The following is a 20,531-nucleotide window of genomic DNA, read 5'->3' on the forward strand; positions in this document are numbered from 1 at the left end:
CATAGAGGTCACCTGAAATCTAAAGGCAATTTTTTTTTTTGATGGGGTAAATATTTTGGGGTAGTCAGTTGGGTTCAAACACAAGGGACTATGCAGTTGTTAAGGTAATTTGAGGAATGAAAACTAGCTAACACACCTCTATAATAAATGATTCTCAAAGAAGTAAAGAGTAAAAGCTTTCCATACCTCAAAGCTTCTTAAACAGTATTTCAAGGCTGCATTAGTACTCACAGTAGAAAATTGACTTTGCAAAGCAAATTTACAAAAGGATTCTCCATGTAAGTTGGAACACCCTGTTTATTACAGTGTCAAACTCAGCAAAGACAGGGGAGGGAGTTAGAAGCAGCATAGCTCAGTGGAAAGAGCACGGGCTTGGGAGTCAGAGGTCTTGGGTTCTAATCCCGGCTCCACCACATGTCTGCTGTGTGAACTTGGGCAAGTCACTTAACTTCTCTGAACCTCAGTTCCCTCATCTGTAAAATGGGGATTAAGACTGCGAGCCCCACGTGGGACAACCTGATCACCTTGCATCCCCCCCCAGCATTTAGAACAGTGCTTCCCACATAGTAAGCCCCTAACAAATGCCATCATTATTGTTACATAAGCTCATTCACAGTTTCAGACTTGCCACCTTTAATGTTTCATTGAAGAATTTTTTTTAAAAAAAAACATACTAAAAAGGAAAAATAAATAGTTCTGTTTAATTTCTCAATTAGCCTCCTTGTAGTGGAGCCATGCATTTTTAAAGGTCTTTGCTCCTTTCTGTTTCATGGTCTGAACTGCTAAGCCTCCATTTTCTCCTTGTCCATTTGAGCCTGGAGCAAAAAAAGTGTATAGGGTGCCCAGCCTCAGCCTGAACTCTCAAATGGGTGCCATGTGGAAACAATTAGTGACGTGCAAAACAAAAAGAAAATTTAGGAAGACCAAACATAAAAAAACGGTTTTAAAAATAAAGACCAATAGAGCCCGATAGAGTTGAGGGCTTATAAAATTATAGTGATCCAGGAAGCTCATTCTGGCTTTCTTTTATAGCACAATACAAATTAAATACATCCAAATTATAGGTACTGCCAAAGTCATGAAACCCCTTTTCCTCAACATTTCTAACTATAAATGTCCCCCTTTTTCCTCTCCTCCTTCCCTCCCCATCGCCCCACTGCCCTACCCCCTTCCCCTCCCCACAGCACTTGTATACATTTGTACATATTTATTACTTTATTTTACTTGTACTTATTTACTACTCTATTTTATGAATGATGTGCATATAGCTATAATTCTATTTATTCTGATGGTTTTGACATTTGTCTACTTGTTTTGTTTTGTTGTCTGTATCCCCCTTCTAGAGTATGAGCCCATTGTTGGGTACGGACCGTCTCTATATGTTGCTGACTTGTACTTTCCAAGTGCTTAGTATAGTGTTCTGCACACAGTAGGTGCTCAACAAATGCAATTGAATGAATGAACAGTTTTAAGATGCTGTAAAGTGCTTTTACATATAAGTTGGCCATCAAGTTCTTCCACTAGTCCTGAGACAAAATGAAAACTTGCTCCATGCAAGGAAAGTAGAAATTCTTGACATGGCTTTGAAATCCCGACTTCGCCAATTGTCAGCTGTGTGACTTTGGTCAAATCACTTAACTTCTCTGTGCCTGTTACCTCATCTGTAAAATGGGGATTAATACTGTGAGCCCCATGTGGGACAACCTGATCACCTTGCAAACTCCCCAGCGCTTGGAACAGTGCTTTGCATATAGTAAGCGATTAATAATACCATTATTATTATTATGTGCATTGTTTCTACAATTCTTTTCCCCTACATTTGACCAACAGCTCCTCTCAGATGATAGTTAACATTCAACAGTGAATGAGTTATTTGGCTATTATTACTGTGTTACTTTTAAAAAATGTTCATCAGACAGCCATCATAGAAATTGTTACATGGATAAGAGACTTCCAGCAATCCTTAGCCTATAGCAGTCCCATTTAAACCACTAAGACAGGCCTGCGTGAAGTTAAATCCCTTTTTTCTGTTCTCTAGCACTCCTAATATTCAAAACGCACCAGAAAGCCCAACTCCTCCAACATGCCCTCCCTGATATACCTCAGCCTCCCAGGTCATAAAAAACATCAATATTTCTAGCATTTATGAACTTAAATCCATACTCAAGATTTATGCTGTTGTTCATTCTTAGACTGAAAGCCTCTTGCAGGCAAGGATCATGTCTACCAACTCTATTGTACTGTTTTCTCCCAGGGGCCTTGTTCGGTGTACAGCATGCGTAATTACTCAATAAATACCACCGATGAATTGATTTTGATTGTTCTATTTTAAACACGTTTGTGCCTGTCTTCCGCATTAGAGAGTAAGGGCCTCCTAAGGACTATATCGCTTGCTTGTTTTGTAACTCCCAAGTGTTTAGCCGAGTGCATCGCACCCAATGAGTGTTCGATAAATGCTGTTATTACTACTATGATTCTTATTAGAGAGAGCTGCTTTCTATGCAGCCAAGGCCTCTTGAGAGTAAGTAGTTATGAGAGTCAGTAGTTACACCTTGCGTAGGCTTGCCATTTTGCTGCAAAGCTTTTTTTTAGTACCACAACTGCTTTCCATCTCAGAACTCAGATCCTCTGATTCCTAGGCTTTACCCACTAGGCCAGGATGAGGCAAATTTAGGGGGTTAAAAAGAAACACAGCCCACTAACTTCCAGCTACTAAAAATGCATTGAAAACAAAAATTGAAATGATCCTAAGCCCATCATTTGGTCTACAAACTTTAGGGGCTATCTTCAGGGAAACCTAGTCAACTGTGTGAATAATAATAATAATAATAATAATAATAATAATAATAATAATAATAATAATAATAATAGCATTTATTAAGCGCTTACTATGTGCAAAGCACCGTTCTAAATGCTGGGGAGGTTACAAGATGATCAGGTTGTCCCACGGGGGCTCACAATCTTAATCCCCATTTTACAGATGAAGTAACTGAGGCCCAGAGAAGTTAACTGACTTCCCCAAAGTCACACAGCTGACAATTGGCAGAGCCGGGATTTGAACCCATGACCTCTGACTCCAAAGCCTGTGCTCTTCCCACTTGAGCCATGCTACTTCTCCATGCACATACATGAAAACTTCATGTATGAACTTCATGAAACTCGCATACAGACATAAGAATTCAATGAAATTGCATTTTGTCTCTTGCTCCTTAGGTGTACTTGTAGCAATGGTATTTAGTAAGTGCATACTATCTGCAGAGCATTAGACTAAGTGCTAAGGAAAGAATATTCGGGGAGAATTAGATTCTAAATGACTATCCGTGCTTCCCAGTTTTAGAAGCAGCGTGGCTCAGTGGAAAGAGCACGGGTTTTGGAGTCAGAGGTCATGGGTTCAAATCCCAGCTCCACCAATTGTCAGCTGTGTGACTTTGGGCAAGTCACTTCACTTCTCTGGGCCTCAGTTACCTCATCTGTAAAATGGGGATTAAGACTGTGACCCCGCCGTGGGACAACCTGATCACCTTGTAACCTCCCCAGCGCTTAGAACAGTGCTTTGCACATAGTAAGCGCTCAATAAATGCCATTATTATTATTATTATTATTTTAAGGGAAGCTAAAGTGGATAAAACGGTATTCTAGTACTGTAACACTGAAGGTTGCACTTTTGCCAAGCCCCACATTAAGATAGCGTTACACTGGAGAACTTATCAGTTCCACAGCCATGCGCACAAGGTTTTTCTTCCAAAACTGGGGTAGGTCATAAACAAATAGGTTTGAATTGTCAAGTGAATGTTTCCTAATTCCTATATAAAGTACTAGCTAAAGTGTGTGTTGAAAACACGTGCTACGGCAGAATGGAGTGCAAATGGAAAGCAGGACTAGAAATCCCACCTTGCCTCAGTGTTTATGTGTGTGAATTAAATACGTACACACCCAAACGCTAGCAGTGAAAGAGATCTTTACATAATCTAGAGTTGCTTCAAAGCAGTAGATAAGGTCAATCCCTCAACAAAAGCCAACAGTTTGGAAAGGGGCCTTGACACTCTGAATTCTCAGCCAGGAAAGCCTTATAGAGGAACATGAAGAAAATTGGGCACAGTCACAAACCAACCATTTCTTAATCTACTACAGTCCGTTTTCAAGTGCTTCATAATGATGATCAGCGTTGGGGTCTCTACTGAGGTGTTAAAAATAAACGAATGCGATGGAAACCAGCATGGATTTGATAGGATAATGTCCGCTACTATCGCTGGGCATTAAGTTGGAGCAAAGGCTGGACTTGATGTGAGAAAAGAAGACACAGTGTCATTTTTACAGCACACACCGGACTGGAAATAGAACTGGTATGGGAAGTCACACCTGCAGTCACATATGTTTCTTTGCAAATCCTTACAAAGCAGTAAAGGGCACTGAGCATAAAGGCTTCTTTTCACATCATGCTAATTGCAAATTAACATTACCTATCCTAATTCTTATACACACACACACACACACACACACACACTAAACGTTTACAACTATTCACTGTTATGTCAGCACTTAGCAAATTGTGAATTTGTATATTATAGCAATTCAATCTTGCATTGAGAAAATACGTATTGCTCAGTAATAATAATAATAATGTCATTTATTAAGCACCTACTATGTGCAAAGCACTGTTCTAAGTGCTTGTAACTTCTTAAACAATCAAGTCTTTCAAATTATTTGAAGTAGCACATATAATTTTTTTTCCATAATAAGAATTCAGGGATCTGCAAAAGATTGGATTGGAATTCAAACCTAAAACAAGGGGATTATTAAAATGATAGGCAAGAAGGAGCTTAAGACAGAATGAAAAACATATGCATAGGGAAAGGAAAATTCCACAGGATTCCCTCAAAATGCTATAGAATTTTGCAAAGTCAAATTTCCCAATAAAATATGATACACAAGCAGCTTTATTATTTGCAAGTTTTAGAAGAGAATTGTGAATCCATGATGATGAAATAACTCAGAGAGAGGAAAAAAGAGTGAAGGGGAAGAGAGGGAGAGAGACAGACAGACAGGGAAGGATATGGACTTTCTGACCACCTTTCATTATCTGTTGAGAGATGCTTTTAAAGACTACAAATAAGAGCCACAATTCTGGGTGCACAGTTGTCTGGTGGTATTTGTGTGTGGTTTTTTTTTACATGCATTTTTTCCCAGTGAGTAATACAGAATTACAGCATAAAAACCACTTTGGTCCTGCAATTCTTAGGGGGATTATGTCTTCTTGACATGCTACTTCTTCATATAATGTTAACATTTGGAGTTGGGAAGTAGGAATATGGACCCCTCATGCGGGAAAGATGAATTTGACAGGAAGAACTATCCATCTCAAGAGATGAAACAGTCTTATTGACTCAGTGTCCTCTTCGGAATTACTTCCGTTGAGTTTCAGCACAGTAGAAAATAAGGACAGTTCTTGGAAAACAACCAGTTTATTCCAGTGAAATAACTTTGGGAAAAGTTTATTTTGTGTTACAGCATTGTGGTTCTGACTGTATTGACTATATGACTTTTTTATGATCCTTTGATTGCTGCAAACCAAAACCAAACCCTGGAGTAAGTAAAGGGCCTACTGTAAATGACTGATTATATATCATGGGTACGGCATTTGATTGTGTGTTTCCAACAGAGCTCACCAGTGGTGAGGAAACTACTGCGGCGTGAGTCATTTATTCATTCAGTCGAATTTACTGAGCGCTTACTGTGTGCAGAGCACTGTACTAAGCTCTTGGGAGAGAGTTCATAACCAGGCCCCTAATATCCGATCAGCCCTGGGGCCGGCTACAAGGGAGAGAAGCCGCTCAAGTCTTTGCCATCGGGAACCTATGAACTGTTGCTCCAGCTGAGGGAGAAAGGAAACTCACTTTTGCCGTGAATCCCTCAACTTTTGGAAAGTTGGGAAGGCTGTGGCTGTTGAGATTGTACAGCTTTTAGGAAGTTGGGAAGACTGCAGCTGCGACTGTTGAGACTGTACTATTTTTAGAAAGTTGGGAAGGCTGTGACTTGTTGAAACTACACAACGTTTAGAAAGACAATAATAATAATAATTGTAACATTTTTTAAGCACTTACTATGTGCCAGGTACTGTTCTAAGCTTTGGGGAGATACAAGATAATCAGAGTGGAAACAGCCCCTGTTCCACATATGGCTCAGGATCTTAATCTTCCTTTTACAGATGAGGGAAATGAAGCAGAGAAGTGAGGTGATTTGCCCAGTGTCACAGAGCAGTCAAGTGGTGGAGTCAGGATTAGAACCCAGGTCCTTCTGACTCCTAGGCCCAGGCTCTAGCCACTAGGCTACGACTGTTGAGACTGTACAACACTTAGAAAGTTGGGAAGGCTGAAGCTGTGACCATAAGACTGGGCTGACAGGAAGCCAAAACTCTGGTCCTCTAGGCACAACTCCCTCCTGCACTTATATTTCTCATCATCCTGGTCGCTTACATTGTTGTCTTTCCACATCTGTCTCTCACCAACCTTCCCTCCCCCCAACCTTATTCTTTAGATTATGAGCCCCTGTGGGGGCCAAGGACTGGGTCTAATTCTCATCTGCGTATTTCTTCCCCCAGGCCTTAGTACAGTGATTTGAACAAAGGAGTTGAATAAATACTATCATTACTACATAAATTTCAGTATTATGCCAGAGACAAAGTTGTGAAAAAGAGGTTGTCACCTAATGTTTTTAAAAAATAAGGTAGAGCGCCAATAAAATTGTGCAGAATGAAAGATAAAATCCTAGTGTTCAGAGAACTCAGCAATTTAACCTAATAATTTATGGTGTGCCCTGTTATCCACAGAAACAAATCACAATTTTGAAATATAGTTCTCTTTGTTGCTTTCCCCCCATCCTCTAGTGTGATTAACATTCCAGGATATATCATACAATTAAATAACAGAAGAACAGATTATAAAATTCAGGAAGGTGGGATGATTTGTGTACATGACAAATATACAAATGATTGCCTTGAAAACAGTGTTGAAATGTGTTCAGTCACCTCCCACCATACTCTGCTTAGAAGTTCTGTGTTTCTGCTCTTTCAACCAGACTGCTGATAAGCAGTAACTGTCTACCACTTTGTGTTAATGGCTTTATCAGTTGCACAAAGAGAAAGCACAGACATGCTGACAGTCAAAGTGTTATCTGAGTTTACCTAACAGTAGAACTCAATATTATCGTTGGTACTAATATAGCCAAGATTTTTTTTCACTCAATCGTATTTATTGAGCGCTTACTGTGTGCAGAGCACTGTACTAAATGTTTGGATACACCAACCACAGCTTCTAGTATTAAATATAATCCCAAGAAGTGGCATGTTTAATATTTAGGTTGAAAAGTGGCTTAACTTTCAACCGGGGCTATTTATTTTTTCAGAAGGGTGGGGTGCTTTGATTTTGCTCTTGCTTTGATTTTATTGTAATCAATCAATGGTATTTATTGAGTGTTTACTATGCACAACACACTTGGGAGAGTATAATATTATAGAATTAGCAGACATTGTCCCTGCCCATAATGATCTTACATTCTAGAGAAGCCTTGTGTTTTCCCAAGTGCCTAGCCCAGTGCTCTGCATGCAAAAGACATTTCATAAATACTGTTGGATGAATCCACACATTTCTATCCTTAACACAGTGTGGGAAGGGGGAGAGGAGCATTAGTTTTTGAGGTGTTTCAGCCTCAACACTTCACCGCCAAGCCTGCTCTCTTCCTCCCTTCAAAGCCCTACTGAGAGCTCACTTCCTCCAGGAGGCCTTCCCAGACTGAGCCCCCTTGTACCTCTTCTCCTTCCCATCCCCCCATCCTACCTCCTTCCCCTCCCTACAGCACTTGTATATATTTGTACAGATTTATTACTCTATTTATTTTACTTGTACATATTTACTATTCTATTTATTTTGTTAATGATGTGCATGTAGCTACAATTCTATTTGTTCTGACGATTTTGACACCTGTCTACGTAATAATAATGACACTCATTAAGCGCTTACTATGTGCAAAACACTGTTCTAGGCGCTGGGGAGGTTACAAGATGATCAGGTTGTCCCACGGGGGATCACAGTCTTAATCCCCATTTTACAGATGAGGTAACAGGCACAGAGAAGTGACTTGCCCAAAATCACACAGCTGACAAGTGGTGAAGCTGGGATTTGAACCCATGACCTCTGACTCCAAAGCCCGTGCTTTTTCCACTGAGCCACGCTGCTTCTCTTGTTGTCTGTCTCCCCCCTCTAGACTGTGAGCCTGTTGTTGGGTAGGGACTGTCTCTGTATGTTGCCAACTTGTACTGCCCAAGCGCTTAGTACAGTGCTCTGCACACAGTAAGCAGTCAATAAATACAACTGAATGAATGAATGAATGAATGCAACTCTTGCATTCACTGAAACCTAGGGGAGCTGGATTGAGCAAGAGAGAAATATTTCAGGAAAGTCAGGGTCTTGAAAGCAGTTTTTCAAAAAGAGAACCACTTTACTTCTAATAATGAATAATTGTGATGATGATAGTAATGAACTCTCTCCTGGCATGCATCAAAGAGAGATAAATTTCAGTAGTTCAAAGATGAGCTTTTGTGAACTTGGATCTCACACTATGCCCCCAAATGTTTTACATTAGTTTCAAAATCCTTTCTTGGTTCCCTCCGTTTCTTTGGACTTATTTATCGCCTTAAGTCTTTTTGATTTTATTATTTTTTAACTTCCTCATCCCCAAAATCTTTCAGCTAACCTTTACTCCATTTCATCCCTCTTCCTTTCAGTACCCTTAATGTCCTTTCTCACCCCCTCCTTTACAGCCTTATCTTCTTCATGCTTTCTTTACAAATCAGAAGACATACAATTCCAGCACAGTTTTCAGAATGTCTTAGCATTCCCACCCATATCCCTCATATGGAGCACCACCCCTTATTTTTACGATTTTAGAGAAACAATTTAATAAAATAAAATGCAGTGAGGCTAATAGTTTGTACAGGCAAATGTAAAACAAACTGGATGACAGTGTCAGAGTGAATGGCTTGACACAAGTAGATCACCACTCAATTCTCAGGATATGAGCTAATGACCGCTTTGGTTTTTGGTTGCTAGGGTTATGTTTCTATTCTTATAAGCCTGTAATTTTGTTCTGGGAAAGAATCAAACGTAAATTCCAGAAAACAATAAACTATACGCAACTCAGTCTTCTTGTGAGTTCTACTTGTTAAGTCTGATCTGGATTTGGAAATGAAATGTAATCAAATTCCTGATTTAGCCTGTTCTAGACTGTACAATGATATAGAAGATAAGTGATTTTCCTACCCCAGGGGCCACCAATTTAATTCCTCTTTAAGCAAGACGAGGAAGAAGCAATGGTCTGTGGATGAAGGGATCCAGAATAATAATAACAATGATGGTTTTTGTTAAATGCTTACTATGTGCCAAGCACTTTTCTAAGCACTGGGGTAGATACAAGCTAATCAGGTTGGACACAGTCCCTGTCCCACATGGGGCTCACTCTCTTATCCCCATCTTATGGACAAGGTAACTGAGGCACAGATAAGTGAGTGACTTGCCCAAGGTCACATAGCAGACCATTTCCCGGAGGAGTGAAGTAGGATAGTAATTCAATAGTTCTGCCGACTGGGCTCCAAGATCTCTTAAAAATCTCCAGGCTACATTATTTGTATATTCTTCCAGGTCTACACATCAAAATGGAATAATGGAAATATGAAAATAAGCTGGCACTGTCCAGAATCCAGTTTCTCCGTTCTAGGACTTGAGTTTGGGTAAAACAACTCCACTATGAAACAAATTGATATTTACATGTGAAAAAAGGATTTTAACTCAATGAAGTTCTAAACCTATAGGAGAGTGCTCAGCGCAGAGGAGAGCCTACCAAAAAGGAGAGGAAAACGGGATAAGGATCAGAATGGTGGCTTCACATCTTTATTGATATCAAAGTACTCAGATGATTATCCCTCTGGAGACTGTCCCGAGGGGTAATCCAATGTCAATAATAATCTCCTCGGGATTCATTAGGATGAAAATCCAATTGGAATGGGAAGAACATCATTTGGATAACTGATTAAAAATTGCAAACCTATAGACTTATTTACACCTTCCTTAGCACATATTTATGCCTCAAGGAGTGGGATCCAATGTCTAGAATAACTTTGAGGGTGACCTGAATAGTGTGGTTCAGAATAGCATCTTGTGGATTTGAAGACTCCCATTGCTCATTCCTAATATTAGGGATTGGGAGAGTGGGGAATCCTCCTCCAGAAACTTCAGATGTATGTATAAGTGCTCAATTTATTTATTTTGACTTGCCCACTTGTAAATATTTTTATACCTGCCTACCTGCCTCCCCTGTTACGAATGTACGATCCTTTGGGGAAGGTAACATACTATTTTTTTATTCTGTATTTCCCAAGAACCTAGTACAGTGCACAACACAAAGTGAGTGCTCAGTAAATACCATTACTACAACTACTACTACTAGATCAATACTAGGGAAACAAAACTCAATATGTTAACAAAATAAATTTCAGTTTCTCATGTCCCCATAACTTTGTAAGAATGGAAAGTTAACAAATATTTTTAAAGATTAAACCTACTGCCAAAGAACAAAAATAAACCTGCTTTTTCCTGTGATCAACACTGCCAGGATATGCACTATCCTGGGGTATTGTAGTAAAGTGTTTAATGTGCATATTACTGAAGTCACTTTTACTGAGCCAACTGAAAAACAAAATCAAATTTAAATAAAATATAATCACAAACAGAAACACTACATCAGCTAGTTTACATCTACAACTGAACAATTCTTCTATCCGTTCAAATTGAAATGAATATGTCTGCTATATGTGCTTAGTGGATGTATTTATATTCAGGAGATTAAGTGCTTCAAGAATGTATTTGATTAATAGTTGATCTACATTCATTCATTCAATCGCATTTATTGAGCTCTTACTGTGTACAGAGCACTGTACTAAGCACTTGGGAAGTACAAGACGGCAACATAAAGAGACGGTCCCTACCCAACAACGGGCTGACAAACACACCCACTGCACAGAAAGATTTCTGAATATTCACATCATGGGTAGAATAAACTTGCTTTCTGGATTTTAACAAAATCCCTCATCAGTTGGCAACAGAAATTCCTCATGAGTGGCCCAGGTGATGGAAAAATCTATCATTTACAAAGCAGATGCAGTGACAAAAAAGATGAGGCGAATGGGTAGAATCTATATGATCTATCCACATTTTCTTCCAAAAAGCAGTGAGTTGCTGGACAGGGATAATGAAAAGGTCCACTAGCCACTTTAAAATAGAATAATATTAATTGAGCATTTACAGTATTCCACTACCTGTACTAAATACTGGGGTAATAATAATGCTAATAATAATAATAACAATAATAATGATGGTGTTTATTAAGTGCTTACTGTGTGCCAAACACTGTTCTAAGCACTGGGGTAGGTACAAGGTAATCAGGTTGATCTACGTGGGGCTCATAGTCTTAACCCCCATTTTATAGATGACGGAACTGAGGCACAGAGAAGTTTAAGTAACTTGCCCAAAGTCACACTGCTGACAAAATACAAGATCAGCAGATCATACACAGCCCCTTTAGGGCTCGCAGTTTAAGAGGGAGGAAGCACAGTATTTTATTCCCATTTTTCATATGAGGAAACTGAGGGATAGTTTAGTAAGTGGCTAGCAAGCAGCAGCGTCCAGAAAGCAACTGGCAGAGCTGGAATTCAAACCCAATCTTGTGCTCTTTCCATCAGGCCATTCTGCCTCCCTGAGTATGAATTCAGGAAATGGAAGTTTTTTCATGAGAGCAGAAACTCAGTACAAATTACCCTTTGGAGTTCATCATACAGGACTTTCGGTTGGCAAAATTGTAAACGATAGATAAAAAAGAAGTAATTGTCAAACGCATTTAGGGATTACAACCTCCATCTATGCCGAATGAACTTTAAGGCTCATGACAAAAAAAAAAAATCATTCCAAGCTTGCTAATTAGTTGTAATGCAGTTTAAGTTGCAACAAAAATCACAGTTAGACCAACAGAAAATAAAGTCTTCAGTCCAAAGAGTTTTGCATCTGGCAATTTGAGCCCACTACTTCATGCCACTACCACGGAAAGGATTTATCTTTACGTGCAAATAATGCGGAAGAGGAGTTTAGGTGCCACAAATATCTCCTCAGCTAGCCTTACACATATGGTTAGGATAAGCACGCAAATACCACTGACTGACTGATACAATGGAGTACAATGTCTATGTTTTCCTTCAACTTGAACCATGCTTAAATTTTGACCATCTCATTTCCTCTTGGTCTTCTGAAATTGATGTATTTTCCCAAAATCATTTACACATAGTCTCACCATATCCAACACTTTTTCGTTTTCTTTTGGGATTGAGGGCTCAAAAGATTTCCTTTTTGATTGAATTCATATTTCTTTAATTACAGAGGCAGTTGGTCTGCATTAAATTGAGGACTTCTATGTAACTGAAGTGGCTCACAAAACTATCTTATAAATAATAAAATCTTCACAGATTTACATTAACCTTACTAGCACTGGATTAAAAAGCAGTCAATGCAGACCAGCTAATGTGCCCCATTTTCGAAGTTATTCTATATTACTTTACAGTTACTGGCATTCTTTAAAGCCACAGTTAAGAGGCAGACTTTATTTGGTAGTACATTGTTAATCTCACCATCTGGTCAAACAGCTGATGGAATTCAAACAAACCCTATGGAGGCCCCATGCTTTCCTCTTGGGAAATACTTTGGGTCTACTGACTTATGTAATGATTACAGGTTTAGAGCTTTTAGTGATCAGATTTAAAGAATTGTTGGATATTTCAATTAAGTGGATTTTCCAAAGATGGATTTCTCACTTACCTGAGGACCGGGCTGGCCCTGCAAATAAAAAAAAAAAAGGAATTAAAAAACTGTATATTTAAGGTTCATCACTACTGAACAAAGTGAAAGCAGTTGTGACCATCCAACAGGATGAAAGATAGAAAAACTAATTAAAATCTTCAATGGGCAAATTCTTTAAATAGCATGGGATCCCAGGAGAAACAAAGTTACAAATGCCTGCTACAAAACTGACATTTAAATTCCCTAAATTTACAATTCAGTCATATCTAACTCAAACTGGTGGATTAAGTTAGTCACACTCTAAAATTTAGGGGGATGAAAAGGGGAGAATTAACTCTTACCAAATCTCCAAATAAATGTATTTCTTAATGGGTTAGGGGACCGAAGCAGTATATGTGCGACTATGAACTTCAACCTCAAATATGATGAGATCATATATCAAGACAAAGAGGAACGTTTAAAAAAGAGTAAACATTTAAGTTGTAAAAGTCACAGAGCTTTTGGCTTTTCAGAAATGTCTCAATAATATTTTAACTTAATGAAAAAACCTTGGCTTTTTTCAACACAACCGGGCTAAGGGCATGAAAAAGGATATGAAATGTCTTCGGCTAAATTATAAGACGTAATAACTCTTCAAGTAGGCAATAGGTTTTATGACCTCTAACCAAGTTAATTCATTTTTAATGTCATTTTGGGGCCTTTCAGACTACTAAATTTTTCCAAACACCGTAATAGAAACACTTTTCACCCGAGAACTATTACCTGTGAACAAAAGTATTGATTGCACATCACCTCCTTAGCCATTTCTAATCAGATTTAGCCTCAGATGATTGAGGGAAAAGGTCAGTTTTAAGTAACAAATTAAGGAGTGAAATAAGACCCAATCTCTTGATGCCAGAAACATTGCTTCAGGGTGTCATACTGGGACATCACTTCAGAATACAGGGGAAACTCAGTGACAGAGAAGCCATGAAAGCTGGCCTTCTCCTCAGTGTAGAGCTCAGGGTAATACTGGTGTCCTACCCAAATAAAAAAAGCAGGCCATTCAATTCTGTAAAATGCTGTGGAAGTAGTGAGGCCTACTGGAAAGAGCATGGATCTGGAAGTTAGAGGACCTGGGTTCTAATTCCGAACTGTAAAAAGTTCTCTGGAAACTGGGGAAAAGACACAGAATTGGTCTCTGATCTGTATATACTGTACCCACACAGTGCTTGGTACATGGTAAGTGCTTATAAATACAATTTTTATGATCATATTGTTACACAGAAGCAGTGTGGCCTAAGTGTGGAAACAGTTTACGAGCCATAGGAACTGGGTTCTAATTCCGACTCCGCCATTTGTCTGCTGTGTGACCTTGGACAAGTCACTTAATTCTCTGTGCCTCAGTTACCTCATCTGTAAAATGGGGATTATGTCTGTGAACCCTATGAGGTGCGTGTCCAATACGAATATCTTGTATCCACCCCAGTGCTTAGAACAGTGGCTGGCCCATAACAAATACTACCATTATTTTCAATTTGGAAGAGAAGACAGATAAATTCTTGTCTCATCAATCGTATGTGTGCAGAGCACTGTACTAAGAGCTTGGGAAGTACAAGTTGGCAACATATAGAGACAGCCCCTACCCAACAGCGGGCTCACAGTCTAAAATAAATTTGTCTGCTGACAAATTTCCCGAAACTATCCACCCAAACTACTGAGAGGGGTGTTGTAAGACAAATTGTTACTGGCCTACCAACCTGCTCCTCCAAGGGACAGACCTCTTAATGAGAGGTCTTATGAGAAGCAGAGTGGCTCAGTGGAAAAGAGCGTCAGGCTTTGGAGTCAGAGGTCATGGGTTCAAATCCTGGCTCTGCCAATAATAATAATAATGATGATGATGATGGCATTTATTAAGCGCTTACTATGTGCCAAGCACTGGGCAAGTCACTTCACTTCTCTGGGCCCCAGTTCCCTCATCTGTAAAATGGGGATTAAGACTGTGAGCCTCCCGTGGGACAACCTGATCACCTTGTAACCTCCCCGGCACTTAGGACATTGCTTTGCACATAGTTAGCGCTTAATAAATGCCAACATTATTATTATTAATGGGAAGAGTGGGGACTCTGCTGGACAAAGGCCAATCTTCAAACTTACATGCTTAGATCCAGATGGGGACAGCCAGTTCAGGTCCACACTCCCGGGACTTGCGTAATAACAGCAACTGCGGTATTTGTTGAGCACTTACTATGTGCCAGGCACTGTACTCAGCGCTGGGGTGGATACAAGCAAATCGAGCTGGACACAGTCTCTGTCCCCTGTGGGGCTCACCATCTCAATCCCCATTTTACAGATGAGGGAATGGAGGCACAGAGAAGTGAAGCAACTTGCCCAGGGTCACACAGCAGACAAATGGCAGAGGCAGGATCAGAACCCCTGACCCCCAAGGCCTGTGTTCTATCCACTACACCATGCTGCTTCTCTCACTACTGGTGCATGGATGGAATCCAAGTCCTCCTTTTGTCCAGAAGCGTAGCCCTTTCCATGGTGTCCTAGAACCTTTTTTTTTTTTTACAGACGGTTGGCATTTTGCTGTACTCCAGATGTCACATGAACTGCCAGCTTAGTCAGACAAATTCATCAGCTGCAGCAAAACTACCACCAGAGAATACACCTAGATACACCTCTGCCTTATAAAGCAGCAGACAACCTGGGCAAGTTGTTTCCAATTCAGATGACCCTTTGTTCCCCAACTAGCACCGCAGGGTTCTAAGATTCAGCATCGAAAAGGCATGAACAATTTTTCAATTGCCTTTTTTATGGAATTTGTTAAGCACTTACTATGTGCCAGGTTGAGGTTGATACAAGCTAATCAGGTTGGACACAGTCCCTGTTCCATGTGGGGCTCAGGGTCTTAATCCCTATTTTACAGGTGAGGTGACTGAGGCACAGAGAAGTGAAGTGACTTGTCTAAGATCACACAGCAGACACATTGCTGAGTCGGGATTAGAATCCGGGTCCTTGACTCCAAGAACCCAGGTCCTGGACTAGGCCGTGCTGCAATTCTTTCTCCGCCAGCTTGAGCCGAGGTTTCAGGTTCTGTCTTCCTGAATATGTAAACAGAAATCATAGGATGGGAAGGCGTCTCAATAGTCCAATTTGGTCCAGGCCGTTCCTGGTGGACAGGTGGATTCCTAAACCAGGCAGTTGTTTATTCTATTTCCTGGGTTGGGAGTGCTACTTTCTTTAGTAATGTTTGTCTCTACAGCCACAGAGCAGAAGTACCTTATTTACTCAGACAATTGCCTCCACCACATGCTTGTCCCAGCCAGACTCTTGAGGGAGAAATGACGGATTATGTTTTGCACCACCTAACTGAAAGCAGTAATAATAGCACATCGTGGAGGAGGAGGAAGACGAGCATGTGACCCACAGGGAGGGGAGCTTTCTTTATTTGAGAAGACGAGGAGGAGGGTGAGACAGCAACAAACTAGCAGGTTTTGGGGGTTAATTCATTTAGTGTCTATTTTACGCAGCACTTGGGAGAATGAAAAAGAAGTATGAGTTCCCTTCCTACTTTCTTCTCCCCTCTTTCCACCACCTCCCCTTATTATTAGACTTAATTCTTAGATGACCCATATAATTGACCATCCTTTGCTTTGAAGTAAAAAAAAAAGATCTGAAAAAGTGGGAGCCATTATACAAATAAATTTGGGATCCATGGTGTAAATTCTGCATTAAGTATCAAAAGCCATAGCATCTAGAAGGATAGGCTATACAAGCGCTTAGTACAGTGTGCTGCACACAGTAAGCACTCAATAAAAACGATGGAATGAAATGAATGAATATGCTAGGAAGCAAAAAAAAAAAAGAACAAGAAATAGAATGAAAACAACCAGTTTCCAGTCTTCTTGCAGAGACCTCTAAGGCCACCTGCATTGAAACAGCAATGCTTCTGATGTGCTATTGTGATCTTTGAGGCACTGAACCAAGATTTTGCATAAGATTGTCAGTCTCTAGCCATTGTAGCATAGATGCTATCACAATACTGAACAAGCACTAGGAATTATACTTAATATGTGGCAAATACAGTGCCCGATGTTCCATGCCATGATTACAGAATACAAGTTTACTGATCTTGTCTCGTGATGCAATCTTGGCTACTCTAGCCAATCTGACAGACAGGAGACTAAATGTGGAATTTTAACACTGTAAGAAAAATGGACCAAACAGCTGCTGCCTTCCAACCATCATAAAAAGCCACCTGGCCCAAGGATGGAGTCGAGGAGACCCAAGTTGTCGTGCGGTGAGTGGCCATGGCAGCTGTATGTGGGAGAGTGGTTTGAAGGAGAGAAGACTCTAGGGCACAGAGAGGAAGCCGCACTAAGTAAAAGACGCCGCCACTGAGACAGCGAAAGAATGTGTAAGATACAGTTTGGGAAACAAAACCACTGAGGACATAAGGTCTCTCAGCATTACTCCAACAAGAGAAGACCAGAGTTCCTTCTGTTTGTAATAATAATAATAATGGTGATGGTATTTGTTAAGCACTTAATAGGTGCCAAGCACTGTAAGTGTTGGGGTAGATATAATGTTATCAGGTTGTCCCAGGTGGGCCTCACAGTCTTAGTCCCCATTTTACAGATGAGGTAACTGAGGCACAGACAAATTAAGTGACTTGCCCAAAGTCACACAGCTGACAAATGGCAGAGATGGAATTTGAACCACGACCTCGGACTCCCAAGTTCATGCTCTTTCCATTAAGCCACACTGCTTCTCACTGCTTCTTATGCTAGGAGTTCAGAAACTGGATCCAAAAGAACAAATCTGAAGATCAGTGATTGATCTTTGGGTGAGGTTTTGTTTGGAGAGCAGGATTATTCATTTAAAATGATGATGGATTCAATTTAGGTGGGTGAACATTTTGACTGTTGGAGGAAAAAAATTATGAATCCGAGAGTAGATTGCTCAGTTGACTCTGGCAGAAGTGCTACTACCCATTAATTCTCCAACTTCCCTAAGCTTCTTTTGAGAATCTTTTTCCTAAAATAGTTCCCATTCTTTTCTTAAAACCTTTGAATATCCTGTCTAGTTCAGAGCTAACAAGACGTGATTGACTTTAAGTAACAGTGACAATAAACCAAGTGGAGAGTAACTGTTTTTCCTATGCCAAGATGAATCCAAAAAACTGGCTGTAAATTGAAATGATTGTACAATTAAACTGAAGTGACTTAGAGTTCCTGGGAATGTCTGGGTCATGCTAGTTTTGAATTGCACCTAACCAATTTTCTTTCCACACCGACTTGATGCTAGAATAACCAAAGCCAAAACCAAATGAAAGAGTTAAAAATCAAAGGCGCTCCAAAGTCAGGAAGAAGGCTGTAGAAGTGACCTAATGGAAAGAGCACAGGCCTGATAGTGAGAAGACCTGTATTCTAATCCTGGCTTTACCCTTGCCTGCTTTGGGCAAGTAACAATAATAATAATAATAATAATAATGGTGATTGTTAAGTGCTTACTATGTGCCAGGCACTGTACTAAGCACTGGGGTGGGTACGAGCAAATTTTGCAAGTAATTTACCTTCTCTGTGCCTCAGTTTCTAAAGTCACCATATCCTGGGTACTTTCTCTTGATGCACAAACTGATACCTTCTGCTGAATTCAACTGATTCCCTCCCCAAACTCTTTGTCCATTCACTCGATTGTATTTATTGAGTGCTTACTGTGCGCAGAGCACTGTAATAAGCACTTGGAAAGTACAATTCAGCAACATACAGTCCCTACCCAACAATGGGCTCATAGTCTACAAGGAGGAGACAGCAAAACAAAACAAGTAGACAGGTGTTAATACTATCAAAATAAAAAGAATTATAAAATTATTGTATCATCTTGTACGACTGATCAATAGCCCTGACCACCTGCTTAGTCCACTTCCTTTGCTCTTGTGGATGAACCTGTGGAGTGCTACTGGGAGAAATCCAAATAGCAGGCTGACGTCATCCATCTCAACTTCATTCTCACCTCCTCTAATTCTTCCCTCCCCTCCACCTGGGAACATTATTTCTCCAACTTTATTGACTCCCATTACCCACTGCCCATGCCAGCTGTTTCAGACATTTAGCTCCCTCTTCAAACCCTTTGTTCCCCCCAACCCCCATCATATTTTGCCCCTAATGACCTGACCATGTACTTTATTGACAAAATTGAAGCCATTAGGTGTGATTGCCCCCAAATCTCCCTACCCATTTAATCCTTCCCTCCTCCTTCCCCACTTTGACTTTTCCATCATGCCCAACTCCTACCAACTCAAAATCTACTCCCTCCACATGGGTTGTCAACAGAATTCCTTCACTACTTAAAATAACACTTGCCCCCTTCCTCCTTGACTGCCTTCTTCCACTGTTCACTTTCTGATGGCTTTTCTCCACTACTTTTAAACGTGCTCATTTATTCCCTATCCTAAAAAACAGCTTGTCTTAGTGGCAAGAGCATGGGATTCAGTGACAAGCCACTCAACTTCTCTGTGCCTTTCTTCCCTCATCTGTAAAATGGGGATGAAGACTGTGAGCCCCACATGGGACAGCCTGAATACCTTGTATCTATGCCCAGCGCTTAGAACAATGCTTAGCACATAGTAAGAGCTTAACAAATACCATCATTATTACTATTATTACTGATCCCAAGATTTCCTCCAGTTATTGCTCCATCTTCCTCTTACTATACCTCTCCAAAATCTTTGAGTGAATTATCTCTAACCACAGCCTTAACTTCCCCTCCTCCAGTTCTCTCCTTGACCCCCTCCAATCTGGCAACCTCTCCCTTCGCTCCATGGAAATTGCCCCTTCAAAATTCACCAATAATTTCCTTCTTGCCAAATCCAGTGGCCTCTACTCCATCTGAATCATCCTCAACCTCTCAGCTGCCCTTAACACTGTGAACGACCTCCTCCGGGAAACATTTTCTAACCTTAGCTTCACTGACAATGTATTCTGTATACTGTATTCCCCTGTTTCTTCTTCTCTGGCCACTCATTCTCAGTCTCTTTCACAGGGTCCTCTTTTGCCTCCCACACCTTAGCTGTGGGAATCCCTGAAGGCTTAAATTTGGGTCCCCTTCTATTCTGAATCAAAAATCACTCCCTTAAAGAACTCATTTGCTCCCATGGCTTCAACTCCCATCTCTCCCTAGATGATTCCCAAATCTACATCTCCAGCCTTGATCGCTCTCCTTCTCTGGAGTCTCGGGTTTCCTCCTGCCTTCAGGACATCTCTCCTTGGATGTCTTGCCAACACCTCAAACTTAACATGTCCAAAAAAGAACTCCTCATCTTGCTACCCACACTCTGTTCTCCCACTGTCTTTTCCATCACTGTAGACAGCACCAACAACCCCCCATAATAATAATAATAATAATGATAATAATGGCATTTATTAAGTGCTTACTATGTGCAAAGCACTGTTCTAAGCACTGGGGAGGTTACAAGGTGATCAGGTTGTCCCAGGAGGGACTCACAGTTTTAATCCCCATTTTACAGACCAGACCCCCATCTCACAAGATCATACATAACCTCGGAACTATCTTGGCTTCATCTTATTTTTAACATTTAAATGTTTAATCTGTCACCAAATCCTGTCAGTTCTACCCTCACAACATTGTTAA

The 20,531-nt window shown here is 40.4% G+C and overlaps 1 protein-coding gene across 2 annotated transcripts in view; it reads right to left on the bottom strand.

The window, feature by feature from the left end:
• Positions 1 to 20,531, bottom strand: part of COL25A1 (collagen type XXV alpha 1 chain) — a 561,710-nt gene that overhangs the window by 196,736 nt on the left and 344,443 nt on the right. For both annotated transcript variants that reach the window (XM_038755133.1, XM_038755134.1), the window contains exon 5: positions 12,912 to 12,929. In XM_038755133.1, the coding sequence (XP_038611061.1) occupies positions 12,912 to 12,929 (18 nt within the window). The remainder of the gene's footprint in view (positions 1 to 12,911; positions 12,930 to 20,531) is intronic.

Source organism: Tachyglossus aculeatus, chromosome 12, assembly GCF_015852505.1.
Source record: "Tachyglossus aculeatus isolate mTacAcu1 chromosome 12, mTacAcu1.pri, whole genome shotgun sequence".
Taxonomy (NCBI): Eukaryota; Metazoa; Chordata; class Mammalia; order Monotremata; family Tachyglossidae; genus Tachyglossus; species Tachyglossus aculeatus.